Below are 26668 nucleotides of genomic sequence, written 5' to 3'. Positions count from 1 at the left end.
TTGTTTGAGGTATCACTGGACGATAATGCGGTTGACAGTTTTCCCGAAGTTGGCCTTTGTTGGCCTGTCAGGAAGCTCAATACTGCGGACATTGATCAAACAAATTATGTTGGTCTGATAATAGTAATGTTCAATACAAGAGAGCCTACAGTGACAATAACAGGGAGAGTTACAATGGTCACTAGCGAATCAGACTTGCATCTACTCTGTTAACTAGTTAATTGTGAGTTAAAAGTGTAACACATCCATTAATATAATGTCTAGGTCGCCCACTAGAAGGGAAATGCACTTGTATTCTTTCAAACAATTAAAACACGAAATGTGAAACTACAGGGTATCTACTTGAATGATTCAAAAGCAAGTCTAAGAGTAATAGTAGATACCGTGGTGGAACTGTGTGATAAATGAAAATGGATTATTTAAATAGACGAAAGTTTAGGCCAATCCCAGCCCATGATGTAGAGGTAGTTCTGACTTTTGGCCAGAAGAGTGTTTGTAAGTAACCATACTTTGCTTACCCCCCACACTTGTTCCCTTCCTCAAATAAAAATCGTCCATCAGCTCATAATTTTAACAAAGATGACTTACCTAAGAGACTGTCTTTTTATAATGTACCAAATTCTCAAACAGGTCGGCAAGCAGTTGCATTTCTCCACTACTTCTGATGAATAAATTTTGCCTAGAAAATGTAGAAAGTGTAATGGTAAATAGTAACTGGCCAGTAGAGGTAAGCTCGCATTTTGTTCAAATATTTGAAGCACTGGAACGCACTGAACTATATATAATGTATATGAAATCAAGTTTTATACGAAACCCCACTGAAGTCAAATAAGCAATAGCCACCACTTATATTTACTCTTACAATCATTACAATCATTACAAGTTCTTAATCATTAACCGTGATATAATGTAATATGATATACTATAATTTGAAATATAAACTTAAAACACGATATTTAGATCGCATACTTTTACGGATAATTTATTGACTTTGCATATGATCAATATTTGGATGTTGTATTCGTGTTATAACAAATGGGAGATAACTATTTAGTGGTTGAAACCGAAGTCTCTGTACGGTTGAGTGATAAGAATTTTATTGTAGTTGGATTGTAATGGATTCTTTTTTGCAGTCATAATTAGAATAAAAAAAAAACTTAATATGGTGATTTGTCTCGACCTTTGGGCTTAGAGATAGTTTATTATAAAAATATATTACCACGAACTTGTTTACGATAATTTTGAAGGGGTAAATAAATATGACCTTTAAACAATTAGCTGTGGAAACTAAATTATATTTATTATGAAGAGAGCTACACACAAGGTAATCTACTGAAAAAGTTCAGTTGCTATTCTATAGCGAGATATACTTGACATATTTGGGGTCACACTGGGAACGAGAAATCTAACAATCCACACAAACTAAGCAACGGTCATGCAATTAAAAGAAGTAACTTTAAACTTAAACGTAACATGTGCTATAAACATTATTGCTTTTTCACTCCGTATTATGATGCTTACGTCGGTGTAAGCTAGCCTTTTTCAGTATAACTTATATATCTATATCTATATCTATTTATTTATCTATATATATATCTATGTATGTATATAAATATATATCTATATAACAATCACCAGATAGAGCTCAGACCCTATTTTATATTGGATATCTAACAATAACAATAATTGAAAGGGTTTGGAAAGGTATCGACAAGTGCTTGTTTAGTAGGTGCCATCCCGCATTTGCCTGGTAGGACTGAGGAAAACCCTGGAAAACCTCAGTCAGAATGGTCGCAGCGGGAATCGAACCTACAACCTCCCGAAGCCAACGCTCCACCATTTGAGCTACTTCCATATATTTGAGTCATATATGTTCCATATATGTTCCACTTCCGAGAAAAAAATCAAGGTAAGTAACAAATGTGCAACTTAAGGTTTAAAATGATTCATAATATATATTTTTAGACCGTTGACAACAGTCCGCATGGCCATTTTAACGTTTAGCATTGAATAACGCATAGTAACATTTTTCAAACTATTGCGATTCAACCCGGGACACACTGTATTTAAATATGATTCGTCTTCTGAGACATATGAACAATACAGCAACGAAAATGTAAAGAAAATAATCTAAAGAAATATGTCGCCAATTGGTGGGAAATTAGGAAGATATATTGAGTGCGTTAGTAATCGCAATATGAAAACAGATTAAAGGAAGAGCGAATCGTATTCACTGTACATTATTATCTTCGTTTAAATGACTTTTAGAAGAGTAACTTCTTTATATATGAGAATGTTTATATGTAGTTAGGCCTATCTGGTAAGCCTAACGCTGTACGCAAAGTTCTTGTTGACATATTTACAGTGTCACCCATAAGGAAAATGAACTCTTTCAGTTTAACGTCCCACAATTATGCCTGTCAGGGCAAAGGAGACGGATCACCCACAAGGAATTTGATACATGTAACAATTTCACAGTCTTGCTTGTAACAGAGCAGTTACGTTTTCTAAAATTTTATGATTCGGCTCATGGCAATTGCTATGGTTATAACGTAATCGTTATACATATTTTAAACAACCCTCGTATTTGGAGGAGAATTTCTTAGAATTAGCACGCAGCAAAGACAAAATTCTTGGAAATCAAAAGCAGCGAAGTTTCTTGCTCATAAGTCTTTCTATGTCTGTGTGTGGCTGCTTGCCCACTTCTCTCTTCGCACAGCCTATTATTTTTTAAATGAATTTGTCTCATGCTCAGTTCTTTTCCCCCTCCTATACAAGCTGAATTGCGAGGCAAAGGGGCAACACCAAACTATATGCTATAATTTGCATATTTAGTGATAAATAATAATAATTCATATTGCCATTTTTTTAAAATGTGGTTAATATACTAACCAATTACCTCCTATCAGAGGACCAACTACCTAAAAATTGAGCGTTTGATGATCGCATGGGTCCTGACCCACTAGTGAACGTGCACGACCCTGGCCACAAAAGTTTTTGTAAATTTGAACCAATTCGTTTATGTGTTGTGGTATTAATACCACGACATTTTACTGCACAAATTTTTGTATAGTAAGTAAAGGGATGATGTTGATGATGATTGCATGGGTCCTGACCCGCTAGTGAACGTGCACGACCCTGGCCACAAAAGTTTTTGTAAATTTGAACCATTTCGTTTATGTGTTGTGGTATTGATACCACGACATTTTACAGAACAAATTTTTGTATAGTAAGTAAAGGGATGATAGGGATGATGATCGCATGGGTCCTGACCCACTAGTGAACGTGCACGACCCTGGCAACAAAAGTTTTTGTAAATTTGAACCATTTCGTTTATGTGTTGTGGTATTGATACCACGACATTTTACAACACAAATTTTTGTATAGTAAGTAAAGGGATGATAGAGATGATGATCGCATGGGTGCTGACCCGCTAGTGAACGTGCACGACCCTGGCCACAAAAGTTTTTGTAAATTTGAACCATTTCGTTTATGTGTTGTGGTATTGATACCACGACATTAAACAGCACAAATTTTTGTATAGTAAGTAAAGGGATGATAAGGGTGATGATCGCATGGGTCCTGACCCGCTAGTGAACGTACACGACCCTGGCCACAAAATTATTTTAAAATTTGGACCATTTCGTTTATGTGTTCTGGTATTGATACCACGACATTTTACAGCACAAATTTTTGTATAGTATGTAAAGGGATGATATTGATGATGATCGCATGGGTCCTGACCCGCTAGTGAACGTGCACGACCCTGGCCACAAAAGTTTTTGTAAATTTGAACCATTTCGTTTATGTGTTGTGGTATTGATAGCACGACATTTTACAGCACAAATTTTTGTATAGTAAGTAAAGGGATGATAGGGATGATGATCGCATGGGTCCTGACCCACTAGTGAACGTGCACGACCCTGGCCACAAAAGTTTTTGTAAATTTGAACCAATTCGTTTATGTGTTGTGGTATTAATACCACGACATTTTACAGCACAAATTTTTGTATAGTAAGTAAAGGGATGATGTTGATGATGATTGCATGGGTCCTGACCCGCTAGTGAACGTGCACGACCCTGGCCACAAAAGTTTTTGTAAATTTGAACCATTTCGTTTATGCCTTGTGGTATTGATACCACGACATTTTACAGCACAAATTTTTGTATAGTAAGTAAAGGGATGATAAGGGTGATGATCGCATGGGTCCTGACCCGCTAGTGAACGTACACGACCCTGGCCACAAAATTATTTTAAAATTTGGACCATTTCGTTTATGTGTTCTGGTATTGATACCACGACATTTTACAGCACAAATTTTTGTATAGTATGTAAAGGGATGATATTGATGATGATCGCATGGGTCCTGACCCGCTAGTGAACGTGCACGACCCTGGCCACAAAAGTTTTTGTAAATTTGAACCATTTCGTTTATGTGTTGTGGTATTGATACCACGACATTTTACAGCACAAATTTTTGTATAGTAAGTAAAGGGATGATAGGGATGATGATCGCATGGGTCCTGACCCACTAGTGAACGTGCACGACCCTGGCCACAAAAGTTTTTGTAAATTTGAACCATTTCGTTTATGTGTTGTGGTATTGATACCACGACATTTTACAGCACAAATTTTTGTATAGTAAGTAAAAAGATGATACAGATGATGATCGCATGGGTCCTGACCCGCTAGTGAACATGCACGACCCTGGCAACAAAAGTTTTTGTAAATTTGAACCATTTCGTTTATGTGTTGTGGTATTGATACCACGACATTTTACAGCACAAATTTTTGTATAGTAAGTAAAGGGATGATAGGGATGATGATCGCATGGGTCCTGACCCACTAGTGAAGTGCACGACCCTGGCCACAAAAGTTTTTGTAAATTTGAACCATTTCGTTTATGTGTTGTGGTATTGATACCACGACATTTTACAGCACAAATTTTTGTATAGTAAGTAAAGGGATGATAGAGATGATGATCGCATGGGTCCAGACCCGCTAGTGAACGTGCACGACCCTGGCCACAAAAGTTTTTGTAAATTTGAACCATTTCGTTTATGTGTTGTGGTATTGATACCACGACATTTTACAGCACAAATTTTTGTATAGTAAGTAAAGGGGTGATAGGGATGATGATCGCATGGGTCCTGACCCGCTAGTGAACGTGCACGACCCTGGCCACAAAATTATTTTAAAATTTGAACCATTTCGTTTATGTGTTGTGGTATTGATACCACGACATTTTACTGCACAAATTTTTGTATAGTAAGTAAAGGGATGATAGAGATGATGATCGCATGGGCCCTGACCCGCTAGTGAACGTGCACGACCCTGGCCACAAAAGATTTTGTAAATTTGAACCATTTCTTTTATGTGTTGTGGTATTAATACCACGACATTTTACTGCACAAATTTTTGTATAGTAAGTAAAGGGATGATATTGATGATGATCGCATGGGTCCTGACCCGCTAGTGAACGTGAACGACCCTGGCCACAAAGGTTTTTGTAAATTTGAACCATTTCGTTTATGCCTTGTGGTATTGATACCACGACATTTTACAGCACAAATTTTTGTATAGTAAGTAAAGGGATGATAGGGATGATGATCGCATGGGTCCTGACCCGCTAGTGAACGTGCACGACCCTGGCAACAAAAGTTTTTGTAAATTTGAACCATTTCGTTTTTGTCTTGTGGTATTGATACCACGACATTTTACAGCACAAATTTTTGTATAGTAAGTAAAGGGATGATAGCGATGATGATCGCATGGGTCCTGACCCGCTAGTGAACGTGCAGGACCCTGGCCACAAAAGTTTTTGTAAATTTGAACCATTTCGTTTATGTGTTGTGGTATTGATACCACGACATTTTACAGCACAAATTTTTGTATAGTAAGTAAAGGGATGATAGGGATGATGATCGCATGGGTCCTGACCCGCTAGTGAACGTGTAAGACCCTGGCCACAAAAGTATTTTTAAATTTGAACCATTTCGTTTTTGTCTTGTGGTATTGATACCACGACATTTTACAGCACAAATTTTTGTATAGTGCGTAAAGGGATGATAGGGATGATGATCGCATGAGTCCTGACTCGCTAGTGAACGTGCACGACCCTGCCAACAAAAGTTTTTGTAAATTTGAACCATTTCGTTTTTGTCTTGTGGTATTGATACCACGACATTTTACAGCACAAATTTTTGTATAGTAAGTAAAGGGATGATAGCGATGATTATCGCATGGGCCCTGACCCGCTAGTGAACGTACACGACCCTGGCCACAAAATTATTTTAAAATTTGGACCATTTCGTTTATGTGTTCTGGTATTGACACCACGACATTTTACAGCACAAATTTTTGTATAGTAAGTAAAGGGATGATAGGGATGATGATCGCATGGGTCCTGACCCGCTAGTGAACGTGTAAGACCCTGGCCACAAAAGTTTTTTTAAATTTGAACCATTTCGTTTTTGTCTTGTGGTATTGATACCACGACATTTTACAGCACAAATATTTGTATAGTAAGTAAAGGGATGATATTGATGATGATCGCATGGGTCCTGACCCGCTAGTGAACGTGCACGACCCTGGCCACAAAAGTTTTTGTAAATTTGAACCATTTCGTTTTTGTCTTGTGGTATTGATACCACGACATTTTACAGCACAAATTTTTGTATAGTAAGTAAAGGGATGATAGCGATGATGATCGCATGGGTCCTGACCCGCTAGTGAACGTGCAAGACCCTGGCCACAAAAGTTTTTGTAAATTTGAACCATTTCGTTTATGTGTTGTGGTATTGATACCACGACATTTTACAGCACAAATTTTTGTATAGTAAGTAAAGGGATGATAGGGATGATGATCGCATGGGTCCTGACCCGCTAGTGAACGTGTAAGACCCTGGCCACAAAAGTTTTTTTTAAATTTGTTCCATTTCGTTTTTGTCTTGTGGTATTGATACCACGACATTTTACAGCACAAATTTTTGTATAGTAAGTAAAGGGATGATAGGGATGATGATCGCATGGGCCCTGACCCGCTAGTGAACGTGCACGACCCTGGCCACAAAATTATTTTAAAATTTGAACCATTTCGTTTATGTGTTGTGGTATTGATACCACGACATTTTACTGCACAAATTTTTGTATAGTAAGTAAAGGGATAATAGAGATGATGATCGCATGGGTCCTGACCCGCTAGTGAACGTGCACGACCCTGGCCACAAAAGATTTTGTAAATTTGAACCATTTCGTTTATGAGTTGTGGTATTAATACCACGACATTTTACAGCACAAATTTTTGTATAGTAAGTAAAGGGATGATATTGATGATGATCGCATGGGTCCTGACCCGCTAGTGAACGTGCACGACCCTGGCCACAAAAGTTTTTGTAAATTTGAACCATTTCGTTTATGCCTTGTGGTGTTGATACCACGACATTTTACAGCACAAATTTTTGTATAGTAAGTAAAGGGATGATAGGGATGATGATCGCATGGGTCCTGACCCGCTAGTGAACGTGCACGACCCTGGCCACAAAAGTTTTTTTTAAATTTGAACCATTTCGTTTATGTGTTGTGGTATTGATACCACGACATTTTACAGCACAAATTTTTGTATAGTAAGTAAAGGGATGATAGGGATGATGATAGCATGGGTCCTGACCCGCTAGTGAACGTGCACGACCATGGCCACAAAATTATTTTAAAATTTGAACCATTTCGTTTGTGTTGTGGTATTGATACCACGACATTTTACAGCACAAATTTTTGTATAGTAAGTAAAGGGATGATAGGGATGATTATCGCATGGGTTCTGACCCGCTAGTGAACGTACACGACCCTGGCCACAAAATTATTTTAAAATTTGGACCATTTCGATTATGTGTTCTGGTATTGATACCACGACATTTTACAGCACAAATTTTTGTATAGTAAGTAAAGGGATGATAGGGATGATGATCGCATGGGTCCTGACCCGCTAGTGAACGTGCACGACCCTGGCCACAAAAGTTTTTGTAAATTTGAACCATTTCGTTTATGTGTTGTGGTATTGATACCACGACATTTTACAGCACAAATTTTTGTATAGTGCGTAAAGGGATGATAGGGATGATGATCGCATGAGTCCTGACTCGCTAGTGAACGTGCACGACCCTGGCAACAAAAGTTTTTGTAAACTTGAACCATTTCTTTTTTGTCTTTTGGTATTGATACCACGACATTTTACAGCACAAATTTTTGTATAGTAAGTAAAGTGATTATAGAGATGATGATCGCAGTGGTCCTGACCCGCTAGTGAACGTGCACGACCCTGGCCACAAAAGTTTTTGTAAATTTGAACCATTTCGTTTATGTGTTGTGGTATTGATACCACGACATTTTACAGCACAAATTTTTGTATAGTAAGTAAAGGGATGATAGGGATGATGACCGCATGGGTCCGGACCCGCTAGTGAACGTGTAAGACCCTGGCCACAAAATTATTTTAAAATTTGAACCATTTCGTTTTTATCTTGTGGTATTGATGCCACGACATTTTACAGCACAAATTTTTGTATAGTAAGTAAAGGGATGATAGGGATGATGATCGCATGGGTCCTGACTCGCTTGTGAAGTGCACGACCCTGGCCAGAAAAGTTTTTGTAAATTTGAACCATTTCGTTTATGTGTTGTGGTATTGATACCACAACATTTTACAGCACAAATTTTTGTATAGTAAGTAAAGGGATGATAGGGATGATTATCGCATGTTCCCTGACCTGCTAATGAACGTGCACGACCCTGGCCACAAAAGTTTTTGTAAATTTGAACCATTTCGTTTATGTCTTGTGGTATTGATTCCACGACATTTTACAGCACAAATTTTTGTATAGTAAGTAAAGGGATGATAGGGATGATGATCGCATGGGTCCTGACCCACTAGTGAACGTGCACGACCCTGGCCACAAAAGTTTTTGTAAATTTGAACCATTTCGTTTATGTGTTGTGGTATTGATACCACGACATTTTACAGCACAAATTTTTGTATAGTAAGTAAAGGGATGATAGGGATGATGATCGCATGGGTCCTCAACCGCTAGTGAACGTGCCCGACCCTGGCCACAAAAGTTTTTGTAAATTTCAACCATTTCGTTTATGTGTTGTGGTATTGATACCACGACATTTTACAGCACAAATTTTTGTATAGTAAATAAAGGGGTCATAGGGATGATGATCGCATGGGTCCTGACCCGCTAGTGAACGTGCACGACCCTGGCCACAAAAGTTTTTGTAAATTTCAACCATTTCGTTTATGTGTTGTGGTATTGATACCACGACATTTTACAGCACAAATTTTTGTATAGTAAATAAAGGGGTCATAGGGATGATGATCGCATGGGTCCTGACCCGCTAGTGAACGTGCACGACCCTGGCCACAAAATTATTTTAAAATTTGAACCATTTCGTTTATGTGTTGTGGTATTGATACCACGACATTTTACAGCACAAATTTTTGTATAGTATTTAAAGGGATGATATTGATGATGATCGCATGGTTCCTGACCCGCTAGTGAACGTGCACGACCCTGGCCACAAAAGTTTTTTGTAAATTTGAACCATTTTGTTTATGTCTTTTGGTATTGATACCATGACATTTAGCACACAAAATTTTATATATTATGTAGAGGGATGATAGGGATTATGATTGCATGGGTCCTTTTGAGCGTGGAGTAAGCTTGCTATTGGATTTTATTTTTCTATGTTTTAACTTTGTAGTGCTTGCAACCCTGTGTATTGTGTGGATGACTTTGAACGTCCTTAGTTTTGTGGCTGGATTTTGTGGCTAAGATGGGCGAGATAAGATGGGCGAGGTCCTAAAAATTGTGTTCGATACTTTCTTGACTACTTGAACACCACTATCAACTCATTTGTTCCGTAAATGGTCCTACTTTCTGCTAGTTTTGGGCCCCCATTACCAAAAAATTACCCTATGTTTTAGTGTAAATGGAAATGAAATTTAAAAAGTCATATTATTAGTTATATAAAGTACCGTCAAAGAATTCTAATTTTAAACCTCCAAATTCTTTAAAGCCTAGAAGTAAGTGATAATATATTAAAATAAAGTAATTTTTCATATAGTTCTTATTATTTGGAAGATAAAGTAAAGAAATGGAAATAAATTCCTTCCCGAGAAGCATTATCGCCGATCCCACGAGGTTCGTCTATGGCTGAAGTAGCACTTTTATTGGCCACATACGGATGACGTCACAAAGATTCAAGTTCAACTTGGTACTATGCTTGTTGCTTTCATTTCTCTGTTTTGTGTGTGTGTGCGTGTTTAAAAACAGAAAGAAGAGATTATCAATATTATTCCTTGTGAAATACACTGCATTATAATTCTTGATTTATATTCACATCTTACGCGGTACAAATAACTTATCCTTAAATAAGGCTTCGTCCAAATATGTTTATAAAAAACGCTCTTCACACGAATGTTATTATTGTCTACAATTTTAACATTTTTATTAGATCACAGAGACAACATTAGCTGATCGTACACACAATGAATACACTGGTTTTTGCAGAAATCGCGCACTTTGTAATACATCTTTTGATTTCAAATTTAGAATATATACAGAACTTGGGTTCCACTCAATTGATGATGTAAAATCGAAAACGTGTTGATCTTGTTACTTTTACCATGTACAAAAATGTTTCTCAGATTACATTACACGCTCCATTTCGTCTACATTTGCATTCAAAAGTAAGCCTGGTTTAGAAGTATTCTGCGGCAAATAACGTTGTAGTGTCGTTATTGATAAGCCATGCTTAGTTCAGTTGCACGAGAAATGTCCAGAAACTTAAGCTAGATAGCCATTATTAGCTAGCATTCTTTATGAACCACATAAGATTACCAACTGGAACATACAATGTAAATTGCATTATATTTCGTTGGAGTTTTGTATCCCTTTCAACACCAAGGTTATAATGAGACGTGGACCTACTGCTTCACATGGAATCCGATATCCGAACTACATAGGATTACGCCGGGAATCGAATCCGTATCTCCTGGGCCAAAGACACGTACGTTAACGATATAGCCACGAGATAGTTCCAGGCAATGTAAAGTTAACACTGCTTTTCCTTAGAATGAATATATTTGGTCAATTTACATCGCCTTAAACTTTAAACCAGTGGTTCCCAAGGGCCAGCCTCCTGAAGGGATCTTGAAGAAGAAGCAAGGAATCACAAGCTGACTACAGACTAAATAAACTATAAAATTGTCCCCCAAAAAAACAGATGTGACGTGTTTAATATTTTTCTTTCTTTTACTCTCATTCGAAACTTTTAAGAAATTAAATACTTAATAAATATAAACAGATGAAACAAGGCGAGTGGTTTGAGGCTTGGAGACCCATTGAGCAGCAAAGCTTTATGACACCTGAAGCTACAGCTTAACGTAAAATCCTAACTACATAAGTTCTCGCCGAAAATCAAAATCAGGTCTCCCGCGACGAAGACATCTATGCTAATCATATAGCCACGAGGGAACTAAAGATGAAAATATGGTTATTATTGCATTATCGTTATTATTATTATTATTGAAGACTTGAGATTTCAATGTTGAATCTGAAATCAGACAAAAAAGCACATATGGTCAATGCGTTGGAGGAAGGTTAGCGAAAAGTATACAGGTTTTAAGAAGGAGGCGCCAGATAAACGGTTAGGAACCACTGCTTTAAACATTATTACTTACACTTCATCAGGTTTGGATTCCGAGAGGGCGATCGCCCCCGAGAAGAGAAAAAATTCTTATTTTATATATAAATAAAATCCACCCCAGAGTTTGGAACTCTTAAAAGTAGCTCTAAGTAACAGTATTACAACCCACCGCTCACAGAAATCCGTCCTGGATCCGCCCCTGCGCTTTATAACCTCGAGCTTATGCTTCTGCTTCGCCCTGCTCTTGTTCGGAATTCATGTAAAACTAACTCGGTGCTCCACTCAGCACAGATTGACCTGTATTTTACGCACTTAATGACATAATTGCACCAAGAAACCATTATCAATAAAGACACGACAATAACATCTGTTACAAAATATTTCTCCACGTCCAATTCACGTACGAACTGCAGGACTTCATTTTTTAAATTATCTCTTTATGAAACTCGTAATGTTTAAATATGCCTATTCCATCAGCGGATTTCCATTCTGCGATGAATACTTTCAAGATAGCATTTGCTTTATAATCCACTGGGAAGTGTAGGGGTCTACTAAACCAGACACCTGAATGGCACATGGAGTGAGGTTAAGAGCAATGATAACAGATCTGAAAACACTAGCCTTAAAGCACCGTAGACAATTGTATGTTGCATTTACTGCAGATTTTGAAACCGCGTTCCATAACCTGACAATTTACAGGTAAGATGTAGTAATTTAGACTTGATTTTCAATTTGAATTTAGCATTCCTTTCAGCAGAAGTCTCACCAGCTTCTGTCGGGAGTCGAACACGGACCTCCTGCGCCAAAGGTGAGTACGCTATCCACCTACCCATTAGGAAGCTATATGCAGTAATTTAGAAACGAAGAGCATTTCTAAGGAACTAGCTTGTCTATACACTGAACCATGTAAGTGTAGTGTTACAAGCTTATAAACAACAACACTAGACGTCTTCGGCGCGGGAGACCTAAGTTTGTTTTCCGGTGAGAACTTACGTAGTTAAGATTTTACGTTAAGCTGTAAATTCAGGTCTCATAAAGCTTTGCTGCTCAACGGGACTTCAAACCTCAAACTATTCGCTTTGTTTTCGTCTGTTTATATTACTTAAAAGTCTCGAATGGGAGTATAATAAAGACAAAATATCAAACACGTAACGTCTGTTAAGTTTATTGACAATTTTATAGTTTATTTAGTCTGTAGTCAGCTTGTGATTCCTTGCTTGTTCTTCAAGTTCCCTTCAGGAGGCTGGCCCTTGGGAACCACTGGTTTAAAGTTTAAGGCGATGTAAAGTTGACCCTGCTTTTCTTTAGAATGAATATACCTTTTAATGAATGATTTATCGTTACAGCCAATGTTTAAAAAAATGAATATTCTAAAGAAGAACTCAACCAATTAGGATATAAAACAAAAACGACTGAAACTTCATATTTAAACAAAGTTACATAAAAAGTAACTAATACATACATTTCATATTTCTTCTTTCTTTTCATGTACCCTTGGGAAAGAAAACGTGCAAGGTCAGCGGCTCAAATCTGTCATCAACATTGGGGGGCGGAAGGGTAAGACCGTTCCCATGTTTTTTTAGCGATGTTCAAAATATTTATGAAGTTGAAAAACTATGCTGTTGAGGACCAGGACAGGCGAGCAGAGTTATCTTCAACATTAGGAGGCCGACACATTTGAGGCTTATTCTGGGAGACATCAATTTCATCTCACTTTCCTTTGTGGCAATCGGAAACAAATCATCACATTTCTCTCCAAAAAGCACATTTCACATCGGATTATTGGGGGGACAGTCCCCTCCGTTCCAAGATTGGAGGGGACAAGTGTCCCTCATACTCCCCGGGATTTACTCTAGGGTCCAAGGTTGTAAAAATAAAACAAAGAATTCATGAAATTTGTTTAAAGATAACCAAGAAAGATCTGTAGCTTCTTCACCCACCGCATTTGAACATCAATATGTCATCTAAGACGTATCTTGAATATCAGAAATGGTCCCCATCAGCATCGACGACCTTCTGCCAACGTTCTGGAAGACCATGGATTCCATTGCGGTAGAACTTGGTGGGCAGTAAAAGGAAGAAGTTATCAAGTGCATTTTGCACCTCTACTAGGGATTCGAATTGACGTCCTCTAAGGTTATTTTTACAAAGAATGGAACATGTGATAATTAGATGGTGCAATGTTCAGGAAGTATGACAGATCCAATAGTGTTTCCCATCCTAGGAGTAGAATGGTGTCCCGGGTCATCCGAGCCATGTGGGGCTTAATGTTGTTTGTCCTATAACAAGAGACCCCTTTGCAATTCAGAAGTGCTGACTCCGGAGTTTTGAGTTTTTCTTGAACACGGCTCAACTGTTGACAGTACACAGTTGCATTGATGCTCCGACTAGTTGGTAGAAGTTTCCGATGCACGATGCCGTAAGCAGTCTAGCAAACGCATAGGAGGACCCTTTTCTAGTGCAGTGCTGGTTTCGGCTGTTCATGGGATGGTAACCAATGTTGACGGCACCGTGGAGCTTTGAACAGGACACACGTCTTATCACATGTCAACATCTTGTCCAGAAGTGGCTCCTTCCTCAGACGAGATGCAAAGAAACCCAGGTGCATTCTTGCGTTGCCTTCTGGCCAAGAGTCAAATCATGTGGGACCCATCGACCAAACTTGTAGTGCTTCCCATGTGGTCAGAGTTGCTACCGAATGGTTTCTGCACTCACACTGTATTGTAGTCCCAGTTTCTCACATGTGTGGCCACTGTCCACATCAATTGCTGCCTAAAGATCTTCATTTTGTACATGTGTAGGTCTTTCGACACGTGGTGGGTATTCGAGTATTTCGTATTACCGTCCTTAAACTTGTTAACCTACCGCTGCACTGTGCACAGAGTTATGACACCCTCCGCAAAGACCTGGCATATCTTGCACCCCACTTGAGCCCAATTTGAACTCGTACAGCATAGAAGCCCTTATGACTCTGTCGAGATCCCATGTTTTCTCTTTACTTACGCAAGTTTACGGTGTAACTGAACTGCCAGAACCAGGTATTATGTTGGATATACCCACACAAACAACTGACGTCGGCCTTATCTCCAATCACATCAACTCACGGTATGAGGGTCAATGTAATACAGGCCAGCACGAAAAGCAACGGAACTTTCTCGGTTATCTTTATACATCCATAAACAGTCAATAAATAATAAGGAGCATTTATCTTTATGAAGCTCATATGATTCAGATCTCACTTTAGTTGTAGGTGAACGTCCAATATAAGCTCGCTGCTGGAAGGGTCGTTAAACTATAATCTAGTTATTTATGAACAAAATCATCAAAAATATTTTCAAGAAAATCGCCAGAAAAAGTAATTGTTCCCAAAATTAAATACCCCTTATGAATTTTCTCAGGAAAAATTAATAGTTTGCTATTGTCAGGTTTTTAAAGAATTTTTAAAAATAAAATACCAACAAAATCGCGGAAGTCATTTTTGAGAAATTTGTCCGAAGACAATAACTCAAGGATTAATTACTTTTGTGTTTTCCCAGTGGAGTTATTTATACCACGATATGATGATGTTAGTGAAATAATGATGTAAGAAATATAAACTAAATTGTTTGAGCAGTTTTCGAAAAAGAATCTCAACCTTTTACATTAACCTGTTCTTCTCTTGGGGAGAGAATAAAGTAAGAAGGAAAAAGCCTACGAGAAAAGTATCAGTTGAACATTTTTTAGAATCTGTTGATCTGTAACTCCTTTAGGCGCAAGTACATACATCGGAAAGAACGAGAGGAGGAAAATATATTCTAAAAACGTTTTTGATACTTGTAGGAGGTATCAACGTGTAAATGCATTGCGTGAAATATCCAATTGAGGCTCCTAGCATCAAAAAATACTACATACATTTTTTTACCGAAATTGAGTTTTATGTTGTTTGTTATGTTTCATCTGAAGGAATACCATGGAAACAATATTTTGTTTAGAAACGTAATATATCATACAAAAAACTAGTTCAAATATGGGACTTTGTAAGCGTATATGGAGATTCACTGCACGTTTTGTAAGATTGCTAGAAACTAAGTTAAATGGATGTGGTGGAGTTTGATACTAGGCGCACACAATTCAACTACTTTTCACGATTATTATACTTCTTTTTGTCCTATCGTGTTCGAACCTATATTATGAAAGTTGTAATTTATGTTAATTATGATGTTATATTAAAAGAGTTATATATCTAGAAAAGACAGGGGATATAATATTGAATAAATGATTTTGTACTACATGTTATCATTTTTCAACCAACTATTTTTTTTTAAATTTAGAGGTCTTATCGCTTGTGTATTTAACGTCAATAAATTTACCTACATCAAGGTGCTATGATTATATATAAAATATGTTTGGAAAATAATCATGGATTTATTTTATCACCAAAATGTAGTGACCCATTGTAACAGAAAGCGTAAAATCAAAAAAGGGCAGAATTGTCGATAAAGTCTAAATTTTAATGCACTGATCTTGCAAACTATTTTTAAAAAGAAATTTTTACTCTAGAAGCATTAGAATTCTAATTTTGTCTAAAGTATGAAGAAAATAAACGAAAAGTACGCTATTGTAAAAGCATGAGATTATTTCATGCTTTTACGATAGCGTTCAAGTTCTTCTCAAGAAATCTAAAAATTTCCAAGACTATCGAGAATAAGCAAAGTTACAAAACAATTAATGACTTTATTACTAAATTAATAGAAACGGGATTTAAGCTACTATAGAATCTGGTCATTATTATACCCTCAGAGCAAAAAAAGATATTTTATGACTTTTTGAAAACACTTTCTTGTTTTAACTGAAAAAATATCACATATTTAATGATGGACCGTCTTTGTAGCTAAGGCGGGTAGGCAAAGAATGCCAATTCAAACCCTGCTTCCTAGCCTTTATCCATCAGATGAAATAATTAACCCTAGAAACACCAAGGTATTTTACATACAGAAATGCCCAAGGTGGGTCCGTTGGACCCATACTTATCAATACATGATAGTAATTTGATTTAAAGGATTTTTAAAATAGAATAATAGTGCTTTACAATGTTTAGGTCAGGTTATTAGGTTAGTTTCGCTTAGGTTAATTTTAGTTTACACTAAAAAAGCTTTGTAAGTTATGAATGTAGTACCTTCTGAAAAGTATATTACTAGGAGTATATAAGTATTTTTTCTTACTTGTGTTATCTGGAGAAATATTGCAGCCTTCACAGAATTTAAATCGTATTTCTGGACACTTCTTAAGTTTCTTTAGGAGGGCATATAATAGAAAGCAAACATATGGTAAGTGTGAAATTCTTTTCGTTTCAAACGAAATTCCGCTACAAAACGTATAATTGAGAAAATCGAAAATCAGAAATTTTCCCTTCAGTAGTCCTTGTTCCAAATTCAATTTAGTAATAAAAATGTTTCTGCCTGGATTTCAAAATATAATTTCATAGTTTGATATAATATAATATGTTGATTTCTTGACAACAAATTATGAATTTACGCAGAAAATCACACCAGCAAATTATTTACTTACAACGAACGCACAGACGCTTTACAACAGAATGTTCGTTACACACGGTCTTGCATACTTCGCACTGTTGCTTTTGTTTCTGTGCTATCTTCGTTGAACACAAGAAACACCTTTTTTGGCAGTACCATGCTGATTTGAAATCTTTAGAGTTTTCAATCTGCCTTTAACCAGAATTCTTGTTTGCATTTCTTGAATTTACTTTGGAAGCCCAACCTGATTTATTTTCTTCAGATGAGGAAAAACTAAATTTCGACCCAATTCAGTCAAAAACTTGAATTGGCTTCTGTTTGGATTGGATTGTTCCCAATCAGGATTGAGATTCATCCACACAACATATGCGGCAAGAGCAGCAACATGAGGTCAACGGTTGGTTTCTCTCCTGCAGGAAAATTAATGTAACACTTGATCCAAGGTCTCTACACCGCCTTTCGTTTCACTATAGTACAGGATTATTTCTGGTTTGTTTTCTTTCTCCACTACAACACTGTCGTCGAGATGCATGGAAGATAATAATAAAACACACTTTCTCTTTTTGGAACATAGGAAAGAAGAGTAAAACCTTCATAGAAAAACAAACAGTGAAGAATTCTCCTCTTTCTTCTTATCTGCTACGAATTTTTAGGTACAAATGACTTGTTTTTTCTAACCGTTCCTACCATTGTCACTTCATCTTTTAACAGGTCTTTCGCCAAATTGAAATCAGTGAAATAATTATCACAAGTCACATTTCTATGACTTTTATAATAACGTTCAATCAACTGAGTAACCACTCGTGCTCATAGGCGGAGTTATGGGTGGGCATGGAGGGCATTACCCCCAACTTTTTGACAAAAAATAAAAATGTCACCTGTAAGGTGGCCACCTACCAAGACGTCCGAGACCAACCAAAAGGTCTTCCTCACTCCCCGCCCAGGAGACAATTTGTAGCTAGGCCAATGTCCGTACTCCAAGTCCTGGTTCAGCCTTTACGTCGTTTTTTTTAAAATACAGAATGCTCTTGAGAGGGTATGAGGTTGCTGAATCACGAGCCCACCATAATGTTATCCAATATTTGTCCGGTGTAGATGGGATATACATTTTGAGCGATCATCGTCCGCGAAATGAAACCAATTGTTCATCAACAGTAATATTAACCCCAGGCAAATAATGTTTCTCAAGAGATTTACTGACTTGTTCCCACATATCCCTAATTGGAAGCAGTAGTGTAAAATGATCGATCTGGGCTATAAGAACTCATATTAGAACATACTAGAACAATCCAAGTTAAGCCTGATCCGAAATACTCGATAATCCACTGTCGCACAATAAGTGATGACCCACGTACCATCCAACCATGGAAAAGCGAACACCCCGAAAACTCGTTCTCTTTTACGACCCCATTTTAGGGGGGTAATTGGTTCTCTTTTAAGAGCACTTTTTGGAGGTGTATTCGTTCTCTTTTATGACCACTGTTTCAACCCCTATTTTAACATAAGACTAAGAGGTAGACAAATTACATAGGTAATAAAAGAGTTTGACTTATTTTTCCAACCCTTTTAACATAAGACTATGAGCACATAGCAGAGCTAATAAAAGAGTATGTCATATTTTTCACCCCTATTTTAACATAGGAAAAATTACATAAGAGAATGAACGTATAATCAAATCAGAAATTACACAGTAACTACGAACATCTATTTTCGCAACCCTCTATTTTAACCACTATTAAACGTAGCACATATTACATAAGCCTATGAACTTATATTACAACTCCTATTTAATACAGCAGAGAATATCAACCAATAGCAGGAGTGCACTAGTTCCCTTCTATCAACCATAATCAGCTCATCAAAGGAAGAGAAAAGTTTTCGAAGTTCCATGTTGCACACCATCTATAAAAAGTGCTGAATTATTCTTCCCGTTGCTGCAGATATTTAAACTTCTCAATATTAGTGCACTTTAAATAAAATAAAAAAAAGTTCCGCATGCGTTACCTAACATTTGTGTTTTTAGTATAGTGAGGGTCCTAAGGTACAGTTTATTGAGCGCAAATTTTGTTTTTTATATAACACAGGCCACTTTACTCAGTTTGTAAGACAACGGCTATTAACATTATTATTGTGTAATTTTATTAGGCAAAAGTTGCTTACATAGTGCGGGAGAGGGAATTAAAATTTATTTAGCAATGCTACTTTAAAGTGGCCCTTTCTGTGGGTGACACAAAATATACAAAATATAGCACTACAAAAATAGACCGCACAAATTTATTCTTTCGTTTATTTGAATCCCCCAGAAAGGTACAAATGCTGAGCTAGTTAAAATGGATCTTCTTTGCTTTTCTTCTGATTGGTACAAAAATAAATTTTAAAATAAAAAATAAAATAGACCACCCAAATTTATTCCTTCGTTTATTTGAGTAGCACAAAATGGTACAGAAATATTGAGCTAGTTAAAATGGACCTTTTTCGCTTTTTTCGCGGTTGGTACAAAGCTAAATAAGCAACCCAAATTTATTCCCTCATTTATTTGATTAGTACAAAATGTTAGTTCTTTCCTTTTTCTGATTGCTACCAAACTGAATAGGTCTCAAATATATTTCTTCGTTTATTTGAGTATTACAAAATGGTATAAAATTCTGAGTTAGTTAAAATGAAAATTTTTCGCTTTTGTTTCGTTAGTACAAATTTATTCCTTCGTTTATTTGAATACCACAAAGGTACGGTATAGAAATTCTGAGCTAGTTAAAATGGCATTTCTCATTGGTACAAAATTAAATAGGTCACTCAAATTTATTCCTTCGTTTATTTAAGTACTACAACATGATATAAAATACTCAGCTATTTGAAATGGTAATTCTTCGGCTTTTTCTGGTTGCTACAAAATTATATAGCCTACGCAAATTTATTCCTTCGTTTATTTGAGTAGTACAGAATGGTATAAAAAACTCATCTATTTAAATGTACCTTTTTCGCTTTTCTATCTTGTTAGTACAAAAGTAAAGAAATGTTCACTTTTTCCGGTTTTGTACAAAGTTTAATAGGTCACTCAAATTTAACCTCTTTGTTTATTTGAATAGTACAAAAAGTATAAACTTGTGAACTAATTACAATATGCCTTCTTTGCTTTTCTTCTGATTGGTACAAAAGTTGAATAGACCACTCAAATTTATTCCTTCCTTTATTTGAGTAGTAAAAAAGGTACAGAAATTCTGAGCTGTTTAAAATGGTCCTTCTTCACTTTTTCTGGCTGGTACAAATTTATTCCTTCCTTTACGTGAGTAGTACATAAGTTATAAAATTGTCAGTTAGTTAAAATGGAATTATTCGCTTTCTCTTCTGGGTTGTATAAGTTTATACCTTCGTTCTTTTAAACAGAACAAAAGGTATAAAATACTGAGCTAGTTAAAATGATCCTTCTTTGCACTTTCTCGTTGGTACAAAAGCAAATATACCACTCAAATTTATTGCTTCATTTGTTTCAGTAGAGCAAAAAGGTATAACATGCAGAGCAAGTTAAAATGGCCTTTCTCTTCTCTTTTTCTGGTTAGTAGAAATTTATTCCTTTCTTTAGTCGTGTAGCACAAAAAGTATTAGCTAGTTAAAAGGTATTTCTTTGCTTTTTTCTGCTTGGTACAGAACTAAATAGGTCACACAAATTTAACCCTTCGTTTGTTTAAATATTACAAAAGGTATAAAATTCTAAGCCAGTTGAAAGTGGTCCTTCTTTGTTTTTCTCGTTGGTACAAAAGGAAATAGAACACCAGAATTTATTTATTCATTTTTTAAATGACACAAAAAGGTTATTAATCTTGTTAAAATGGATCTTCTTTGCTTTTCTTCTGATTGGTACAAATATAAAATAGACCACTCAAATTTATCCCTTCGATTATTTAAATAGAATGCAGAGTTAGTTTAAATTATACTTCTTCGCCTTTTCTGGTAAGTACAAATTTATTCCTTTGTTTATTTGAATAATAAAAAAAGCTATAATGGCCCTTCACTTTTTCCCGTTGGCACAAAAGGAAATAGTCCACTCCAATTTTACTCATTTTTCACTTTTCTTGGTTGGTACAAAATTGAATACTCCATCTAAATTTATTTCTTCGTTTATTTGAGTAGTACAACATGATATAAAATTCTGAGTTAGTTAAAATGGTCATTCTTGCTAGAAAATTGAAAAGTTCATTCAAAAGTGATCCTTTCGTTTGTTTAAATAGTACAAAATGGTACATAACTTCTGATCCCGTCAAAATGGTCCTTTTCACCTTTTTTGGTTAGTAAAAATATATTCTTATGTTTATTTAAATATTACAAAATGGTATAAAATACTCAACTAGCAAAAATGGTCCTTCTTTTTTTCTGGTTGGTACACAAAGTAGAACACTGAAATTTGTTCTTTCCTTTATTTGAAGAGTACAAAATGATATAAATTATTCAGCTAGTTAAAATGGCTTTTTCCGTTGCTACCAAATTCAATAGCTCACTCAAATGTATCCCTTCGTTTGTTTAAATAGTACAAAATGGTCTAGAAATTTTGAACTAGTTAAAAATGGCATTTCTCGTTGATTCAAAATTGAATAGACCATTCAAATATATTTTTGTTTTATTTAAATAGTACAAAATAATATAAAATACTCAGCTAGTGAAAATGCACATTCAGTTTTTCTCGTGGGTATAAAACGTAGAATACCTAAATTTATTCTTTCGCTTATTGGAGTGGCACAAAATGTATATAATCATTTTCCGCTTTTTCTGGTTAGTACAAATTTACCAGTTTATTTATTAAAATAGCACAAAATGGTTTAAAATTATCACAAGGAAGGGTCTCGCAGTGGCTCCACTGAGATCCGAACGAGACAATTGTGTTAGCATTTGATATGTTATAACTAGACGAATCCCAAAGTTATACGTGCCACCGGGCGAAATATCGTGAGTTACAACATATTTTGTAATATAGAGGCTACAAAGCTGGCAGAATAGTTTGAACCGAATCATTTGTTCGGAAATGGTTGGGTAAATGGAAAACTCGGACAATATGTATTCCATCATTTTCAAGGAGTCACTTTTTCGGATAAAAATGTTTGTCCCAGGGTCCTGGCAGGGTCCCAAACGGGGTCCAACTCCAAATTTTAAATGGCAAGGTGGGTTAAGTGGCACATCGTTTGAAATCTGTTGTAAAAAGAAACAAAATGCAGCAAGTCTCGACCCTCAACGACAACCCTGTGCAAAATGGCGACGGGTGGAAATGTAAACAAAAACTTAATTGAAAAGTCGATGGTCACCCCTATAAATCGGAAACGGTGAGACAAATATGAAAATAGGAAAGGAAGTGTGGCAATATTTTCATAGTGCAACAATTTAAGTTAAAGCGTCGTTGTTGCAATAGTTGATGACATCTTACTAAATGTGGAAACTGTACCTCAATAGGTGGCTTCGTTTACAAATTATTCCGGTTTAAATATTTGACATTTGACCTCGAAGTTAAATACCTTTGGGGAATGTAGTACTTGATGACCCATTACTAAATATGGAAACAGCATCTCAATATGTGATTCCCTTTACGAGTTATTCTGGCTTAAATATTAGACCTTTGATTTCTATGGTCAGTACTTTTGCGTCTTGCACTAGCTGACGACTTATTGCTGATTCTGGAAACAGCAAATCAATATGTGGCTCCGTTGATGACATTCGGATTTAAATATTTTACTATTGATTCGAAGGTAAGTACATTTGCGACATGCAGTAGTTGATGAGGTATTACTAAATGTGGAAACAGCACCTCAATATGTGGCTCCGTTTACGAGTTATTTGGATTTAAATATTTGACGTTTGACCTGGATGATCCGTACTTTTGGAACATGTAGTAGTTGATGATTTATTAATAAATGTGGAAACAGCACCTCAATGTGTGGCTCCGTTTAAAAGTTATTTCGGTTTAAATATTTGATCTTTGACCTCGATGGTCAGTAGACATGTAGTAGTTGATGATATATTACCAAATGTGGAAACATCATATCAATACGATGTCCGTATAGAAGCTATTAACGTATCTGACCTTTGACCTGAGTGGTCAGTAGTTTTGGTATATGTAGTACTAGATGATTGCTTGTGTAATTTCTGCTATGTTACATAGGGGTTGATAGAAGGGAACAAGTGCACTCTTGCTATTGGTTCATATTCTCTGCTGTATTAAACAGAAGTTGTAATATAAGTTCGTAGTTTTATGTAATAAGTGCTATGTTTAATAGTGGTTAAAATAGGGAGTTGCGAAAATAGATGTTCGTAGTCTCTGCGTAATTTCTGATTGGATTATGCGTTCATTGTCTTATGTAATTTTTCCTATGTTAAAATAGGGGTGAAAAATATGACATACTCTTTTATTACCTATGCTATGTTACATAGTCTTATGTAATTTCTGCTGTGTTAAAATAGAGGTTGAAATATGTGGTCATAAGGGAACGAATACACCCCGAAAGTACTCATAAAAGAGAACGAATACACTTCTAAAATAGGGTCGTAAAAGAGTACGAGTTTTCAGGGTGTGCGATTTTCCATGGTGAGATAAATTACTCAGCTAGTTAAAATGGCATTTCTCGGTGGTATAAAATTCAATAAATAGGTCACTCAAATTTATCCCTTCGTTTGATTAAATAGTACAAAATGGTCAAGAAATTCTGAGCTAGTTAAAAATGGCATTTCTCATTGGTTCACAATTGAATAGACTACTCAAATATATTCCTTTCTTTATTTGAATAGTACAAAATGATATAAAATACTCAGCTAGTTAAAATGACATTTCTCGTTGGTACAAAATTGAATAGGTCACTCAAATTTCCCGTTCGTTTGTTTAAATAGTACAAAATAGTCTAGAAATTCTGAGCTAGTTAAAATTGGCATTTCTTGCTGGTACATAATTGAATAGATCACTAAAATATATTTCTTCATTTATTTAAATGGTACAAGAAGATATAAAATTCTCAGCTAGTTAATATGGACCTCCTTCGCTTATTTTTAGGTTAGCACAAAAAGTACATAAAGCCTGATCCACTTAAAATGACATTTCTCGTTGGTACAAAATTGAATATGTCACTCAAATTTATCCTTTCGTTTGTTTAAATAGTACAAGATGATATAAAATTCCCATCTAGTTAAAATGGCATATCTTTGCTTTCTTACTCAATAGTACAAAAATAAACACTCCATCCAAATTCATGTTTTCGTTTATTTGAATAGCCCAAAAGGGTATAGAAATTCAGAGCTAGTTAAAATGGCGTTTCTTTGATTTTTCTCGTTAATACAAAAGTAAATGAGCCACTCAAATGTATTCTTTGTTCACTTTTTCTGCTTGGTACAAAATTGAATAGTGACCCTTCTGCTATGTTACGTAGTCTTATGTAATTTTTGCTATATTAAAATAGGTGGAAAAATATGCCATACTCTTTTATTAACTCTGCTATGTGCTCATAGCCTTATGTTAAAAGGGGTGGAAAATAAGTCAAACTCTTTTATTACTTATTCTGTTACATAGTCTTGTGTAATTTCTTCTGTGTTAAAATAGGGGTTGAAAAATGTGGTCATAAAGGAACGAATACACCCCGAAAATACTCATAAAAGAGAACGAGTACACCCCTAAATTAGAATCGTAAAAGAGTACGAGTTTTCAGGATGTTCGATTTCCCATGGTTAGATGGTTCGTGAGTCATGGCGTATAGTGCGACAGCAGACTATCGAGTACTTCCGATAGGCAGGAACTGATTTTTCTAGTATGTTCTAATATGATCTCTTGTGGCCCAGATCGATCATTTTTACACTACTGGTGCCAATTTATCCTTCTTCCTTCTCTCACTCTTACTATTTTTGTCATCAAATCGCAGAAACCTTTAAAATAATTGAAATTTATTTCTACTCATTGTTGCTCGAAAGAGTGGAGGTCCAAGTTTTGAATTCAAAAGAATACTTACATCAAAGTTATTCCATTTCAATGATCCTGCTTTTAGCAGGAAACCTATGAAAGGAAGGATTTCTTGTGAGTCACATGGTTTCCATACAGTTGACTTATCACCCAGTACTCTAATAGCCTCCTCGTTTGTGTGCTGAACATTTCCTTGGATGATGTCTGTCCCAAAAAAAGCAATTGGCAACTATCTTCTTGATTCTTTACTTACTTTGACGGAGGTAACACAACTTTGTTCAATTTTGATTTCACAATATTAAAACTTTTTGCTCTACTAGAATTAGAAGAAGTTTTCTTCCATTCTACAATTTTAGTTCAATAAACATCACTCGTTTCTGATATATTATTTCCAGCATCATCCGATTCAAAACTACTACTCTCTGCTGAAGTCACACTTACGGGATCGCTTTCACTATCATTAGGAAAAAGCTCTCGTCTTCTACCATAAAATCTACAAAGTCAATGTCCTCGTCACTAACTTCGTCTGACAATTCAGGAATTTCTTCTGGACGAATACAATTTCTCGCCATTGTGCAACAAGAAATTAAATTTTGTCAACAGCTGCATTGTCATTGGAGTGAAATGTAATACAAAAAGAAAAGCAGCGGGAAACGATCTATGGGTGACGATCTCATTGTTTCCAACTCCGATAGCAGCCAGAGTTGACAACTCTGTGTAAATCCAGTGTTGCCTAGATAGTGATATTCACAATGATAATCCTCCATTAATGTATAAGGGCCCAATGGACCCACCCTGGGTTTTAATGTTACTATTTTGCTAGTACAGCCTTGTATGAAAATCAAAAACAGATCTAACATTCAAAATCAGGCGAAAGAAGCAGAAAAGTAAAATATAGTTGGCACAAAAACCATTAAGGCTGGCGAAATACAAAACAATCTAAACACAAAAATGTAATCGATGGGATCCTTTGGACTCACTTTGTTGTTTTTAGGATCAATTTATGTTTTTCACGGTAAACATATGTTTGAAATCCCAATTTGAATGACTCAACTAATTTTCAATTGCAGCTGACAGAAGCACAATTTTGTACCAAGTAATAGCTGTTGTTAGTGATTACGATCTGAGGCCAATCCAGGGACTAAATTTTCATATCTAACCCTAATTGGTTATAACATTTCCCGGTATCTCTTACCAGTTTGACTCTATGTAGTTCAACGGTAAAACAAAAAAGGTTGGTTTCTAACAGTCCGATTTGACTAGAAAATCGAGAAAAGAATCAAACTATTTTTGAGCCAATGAGTCCATGTATATGTACATATAAACATTTATATCTCTGTCTTACCAATTTTCCTTTGAAATTTGCAGACAGACTGACGAATATTTTTAATGCCACTGATACAGTAAGCTTACTATACATTTGAAGTATAACATGTTGAAAATAATGTTTTGAATCTGATGGTTGAAACACTACTTACATCACTAATCAGGAAAATGGAAAGGTTATTGTTTCGATAATAATAC

The 26668-nt window shown here is 35.9% G+C and overlaps 1 protein-coding gene across 2 annotated transcripts in view; it reads right to left on the bottom strand.

Annotated features, from left to right (window-relative positions):
- LOC145667987 (uncharacterized) overlaps positions 1 to 26668 on the bottom strand; it is a 216756-nt gene that overhangs the window by 37213 nt on the left and 152875 nt on the right. Inside the window, exon 3 of one of the 2 annotated variants that reach the window (XM_081735428.1) lies at positions 589 to 679. In XM_081735428.1, coding sequence (XP_081591554.1) covers positions 589 to 679 — 91 coding nt within the window. Of the gene's footprint in view, positions 1 to 588; positions 680 to 26668 lie in introns of those variants that run through there. The other variant, XM_081735425.1, reaches the window with a different exon arrangement.

The sequence above is a fragment of the Thermobia domestica genome, chromosome 13 (genome assembly GCF_964235325.1).
Source record: "Thermobia domestica chromosome 13, izTheDome1.hap1.1, whole genome shotgun sequence".
NCBI classification, from domain to species: domain Eukaryota; kingdom Metazoa; phylum Arthropoda; class Insecta; order Zygentoma; family Lepismatidae; genus Thermobia; species Thermobia domestica.
Note: the sequence above shows the minus strand (reverse complement) of the source record. Positions and strands in the feature narration are given on the sequence as shown.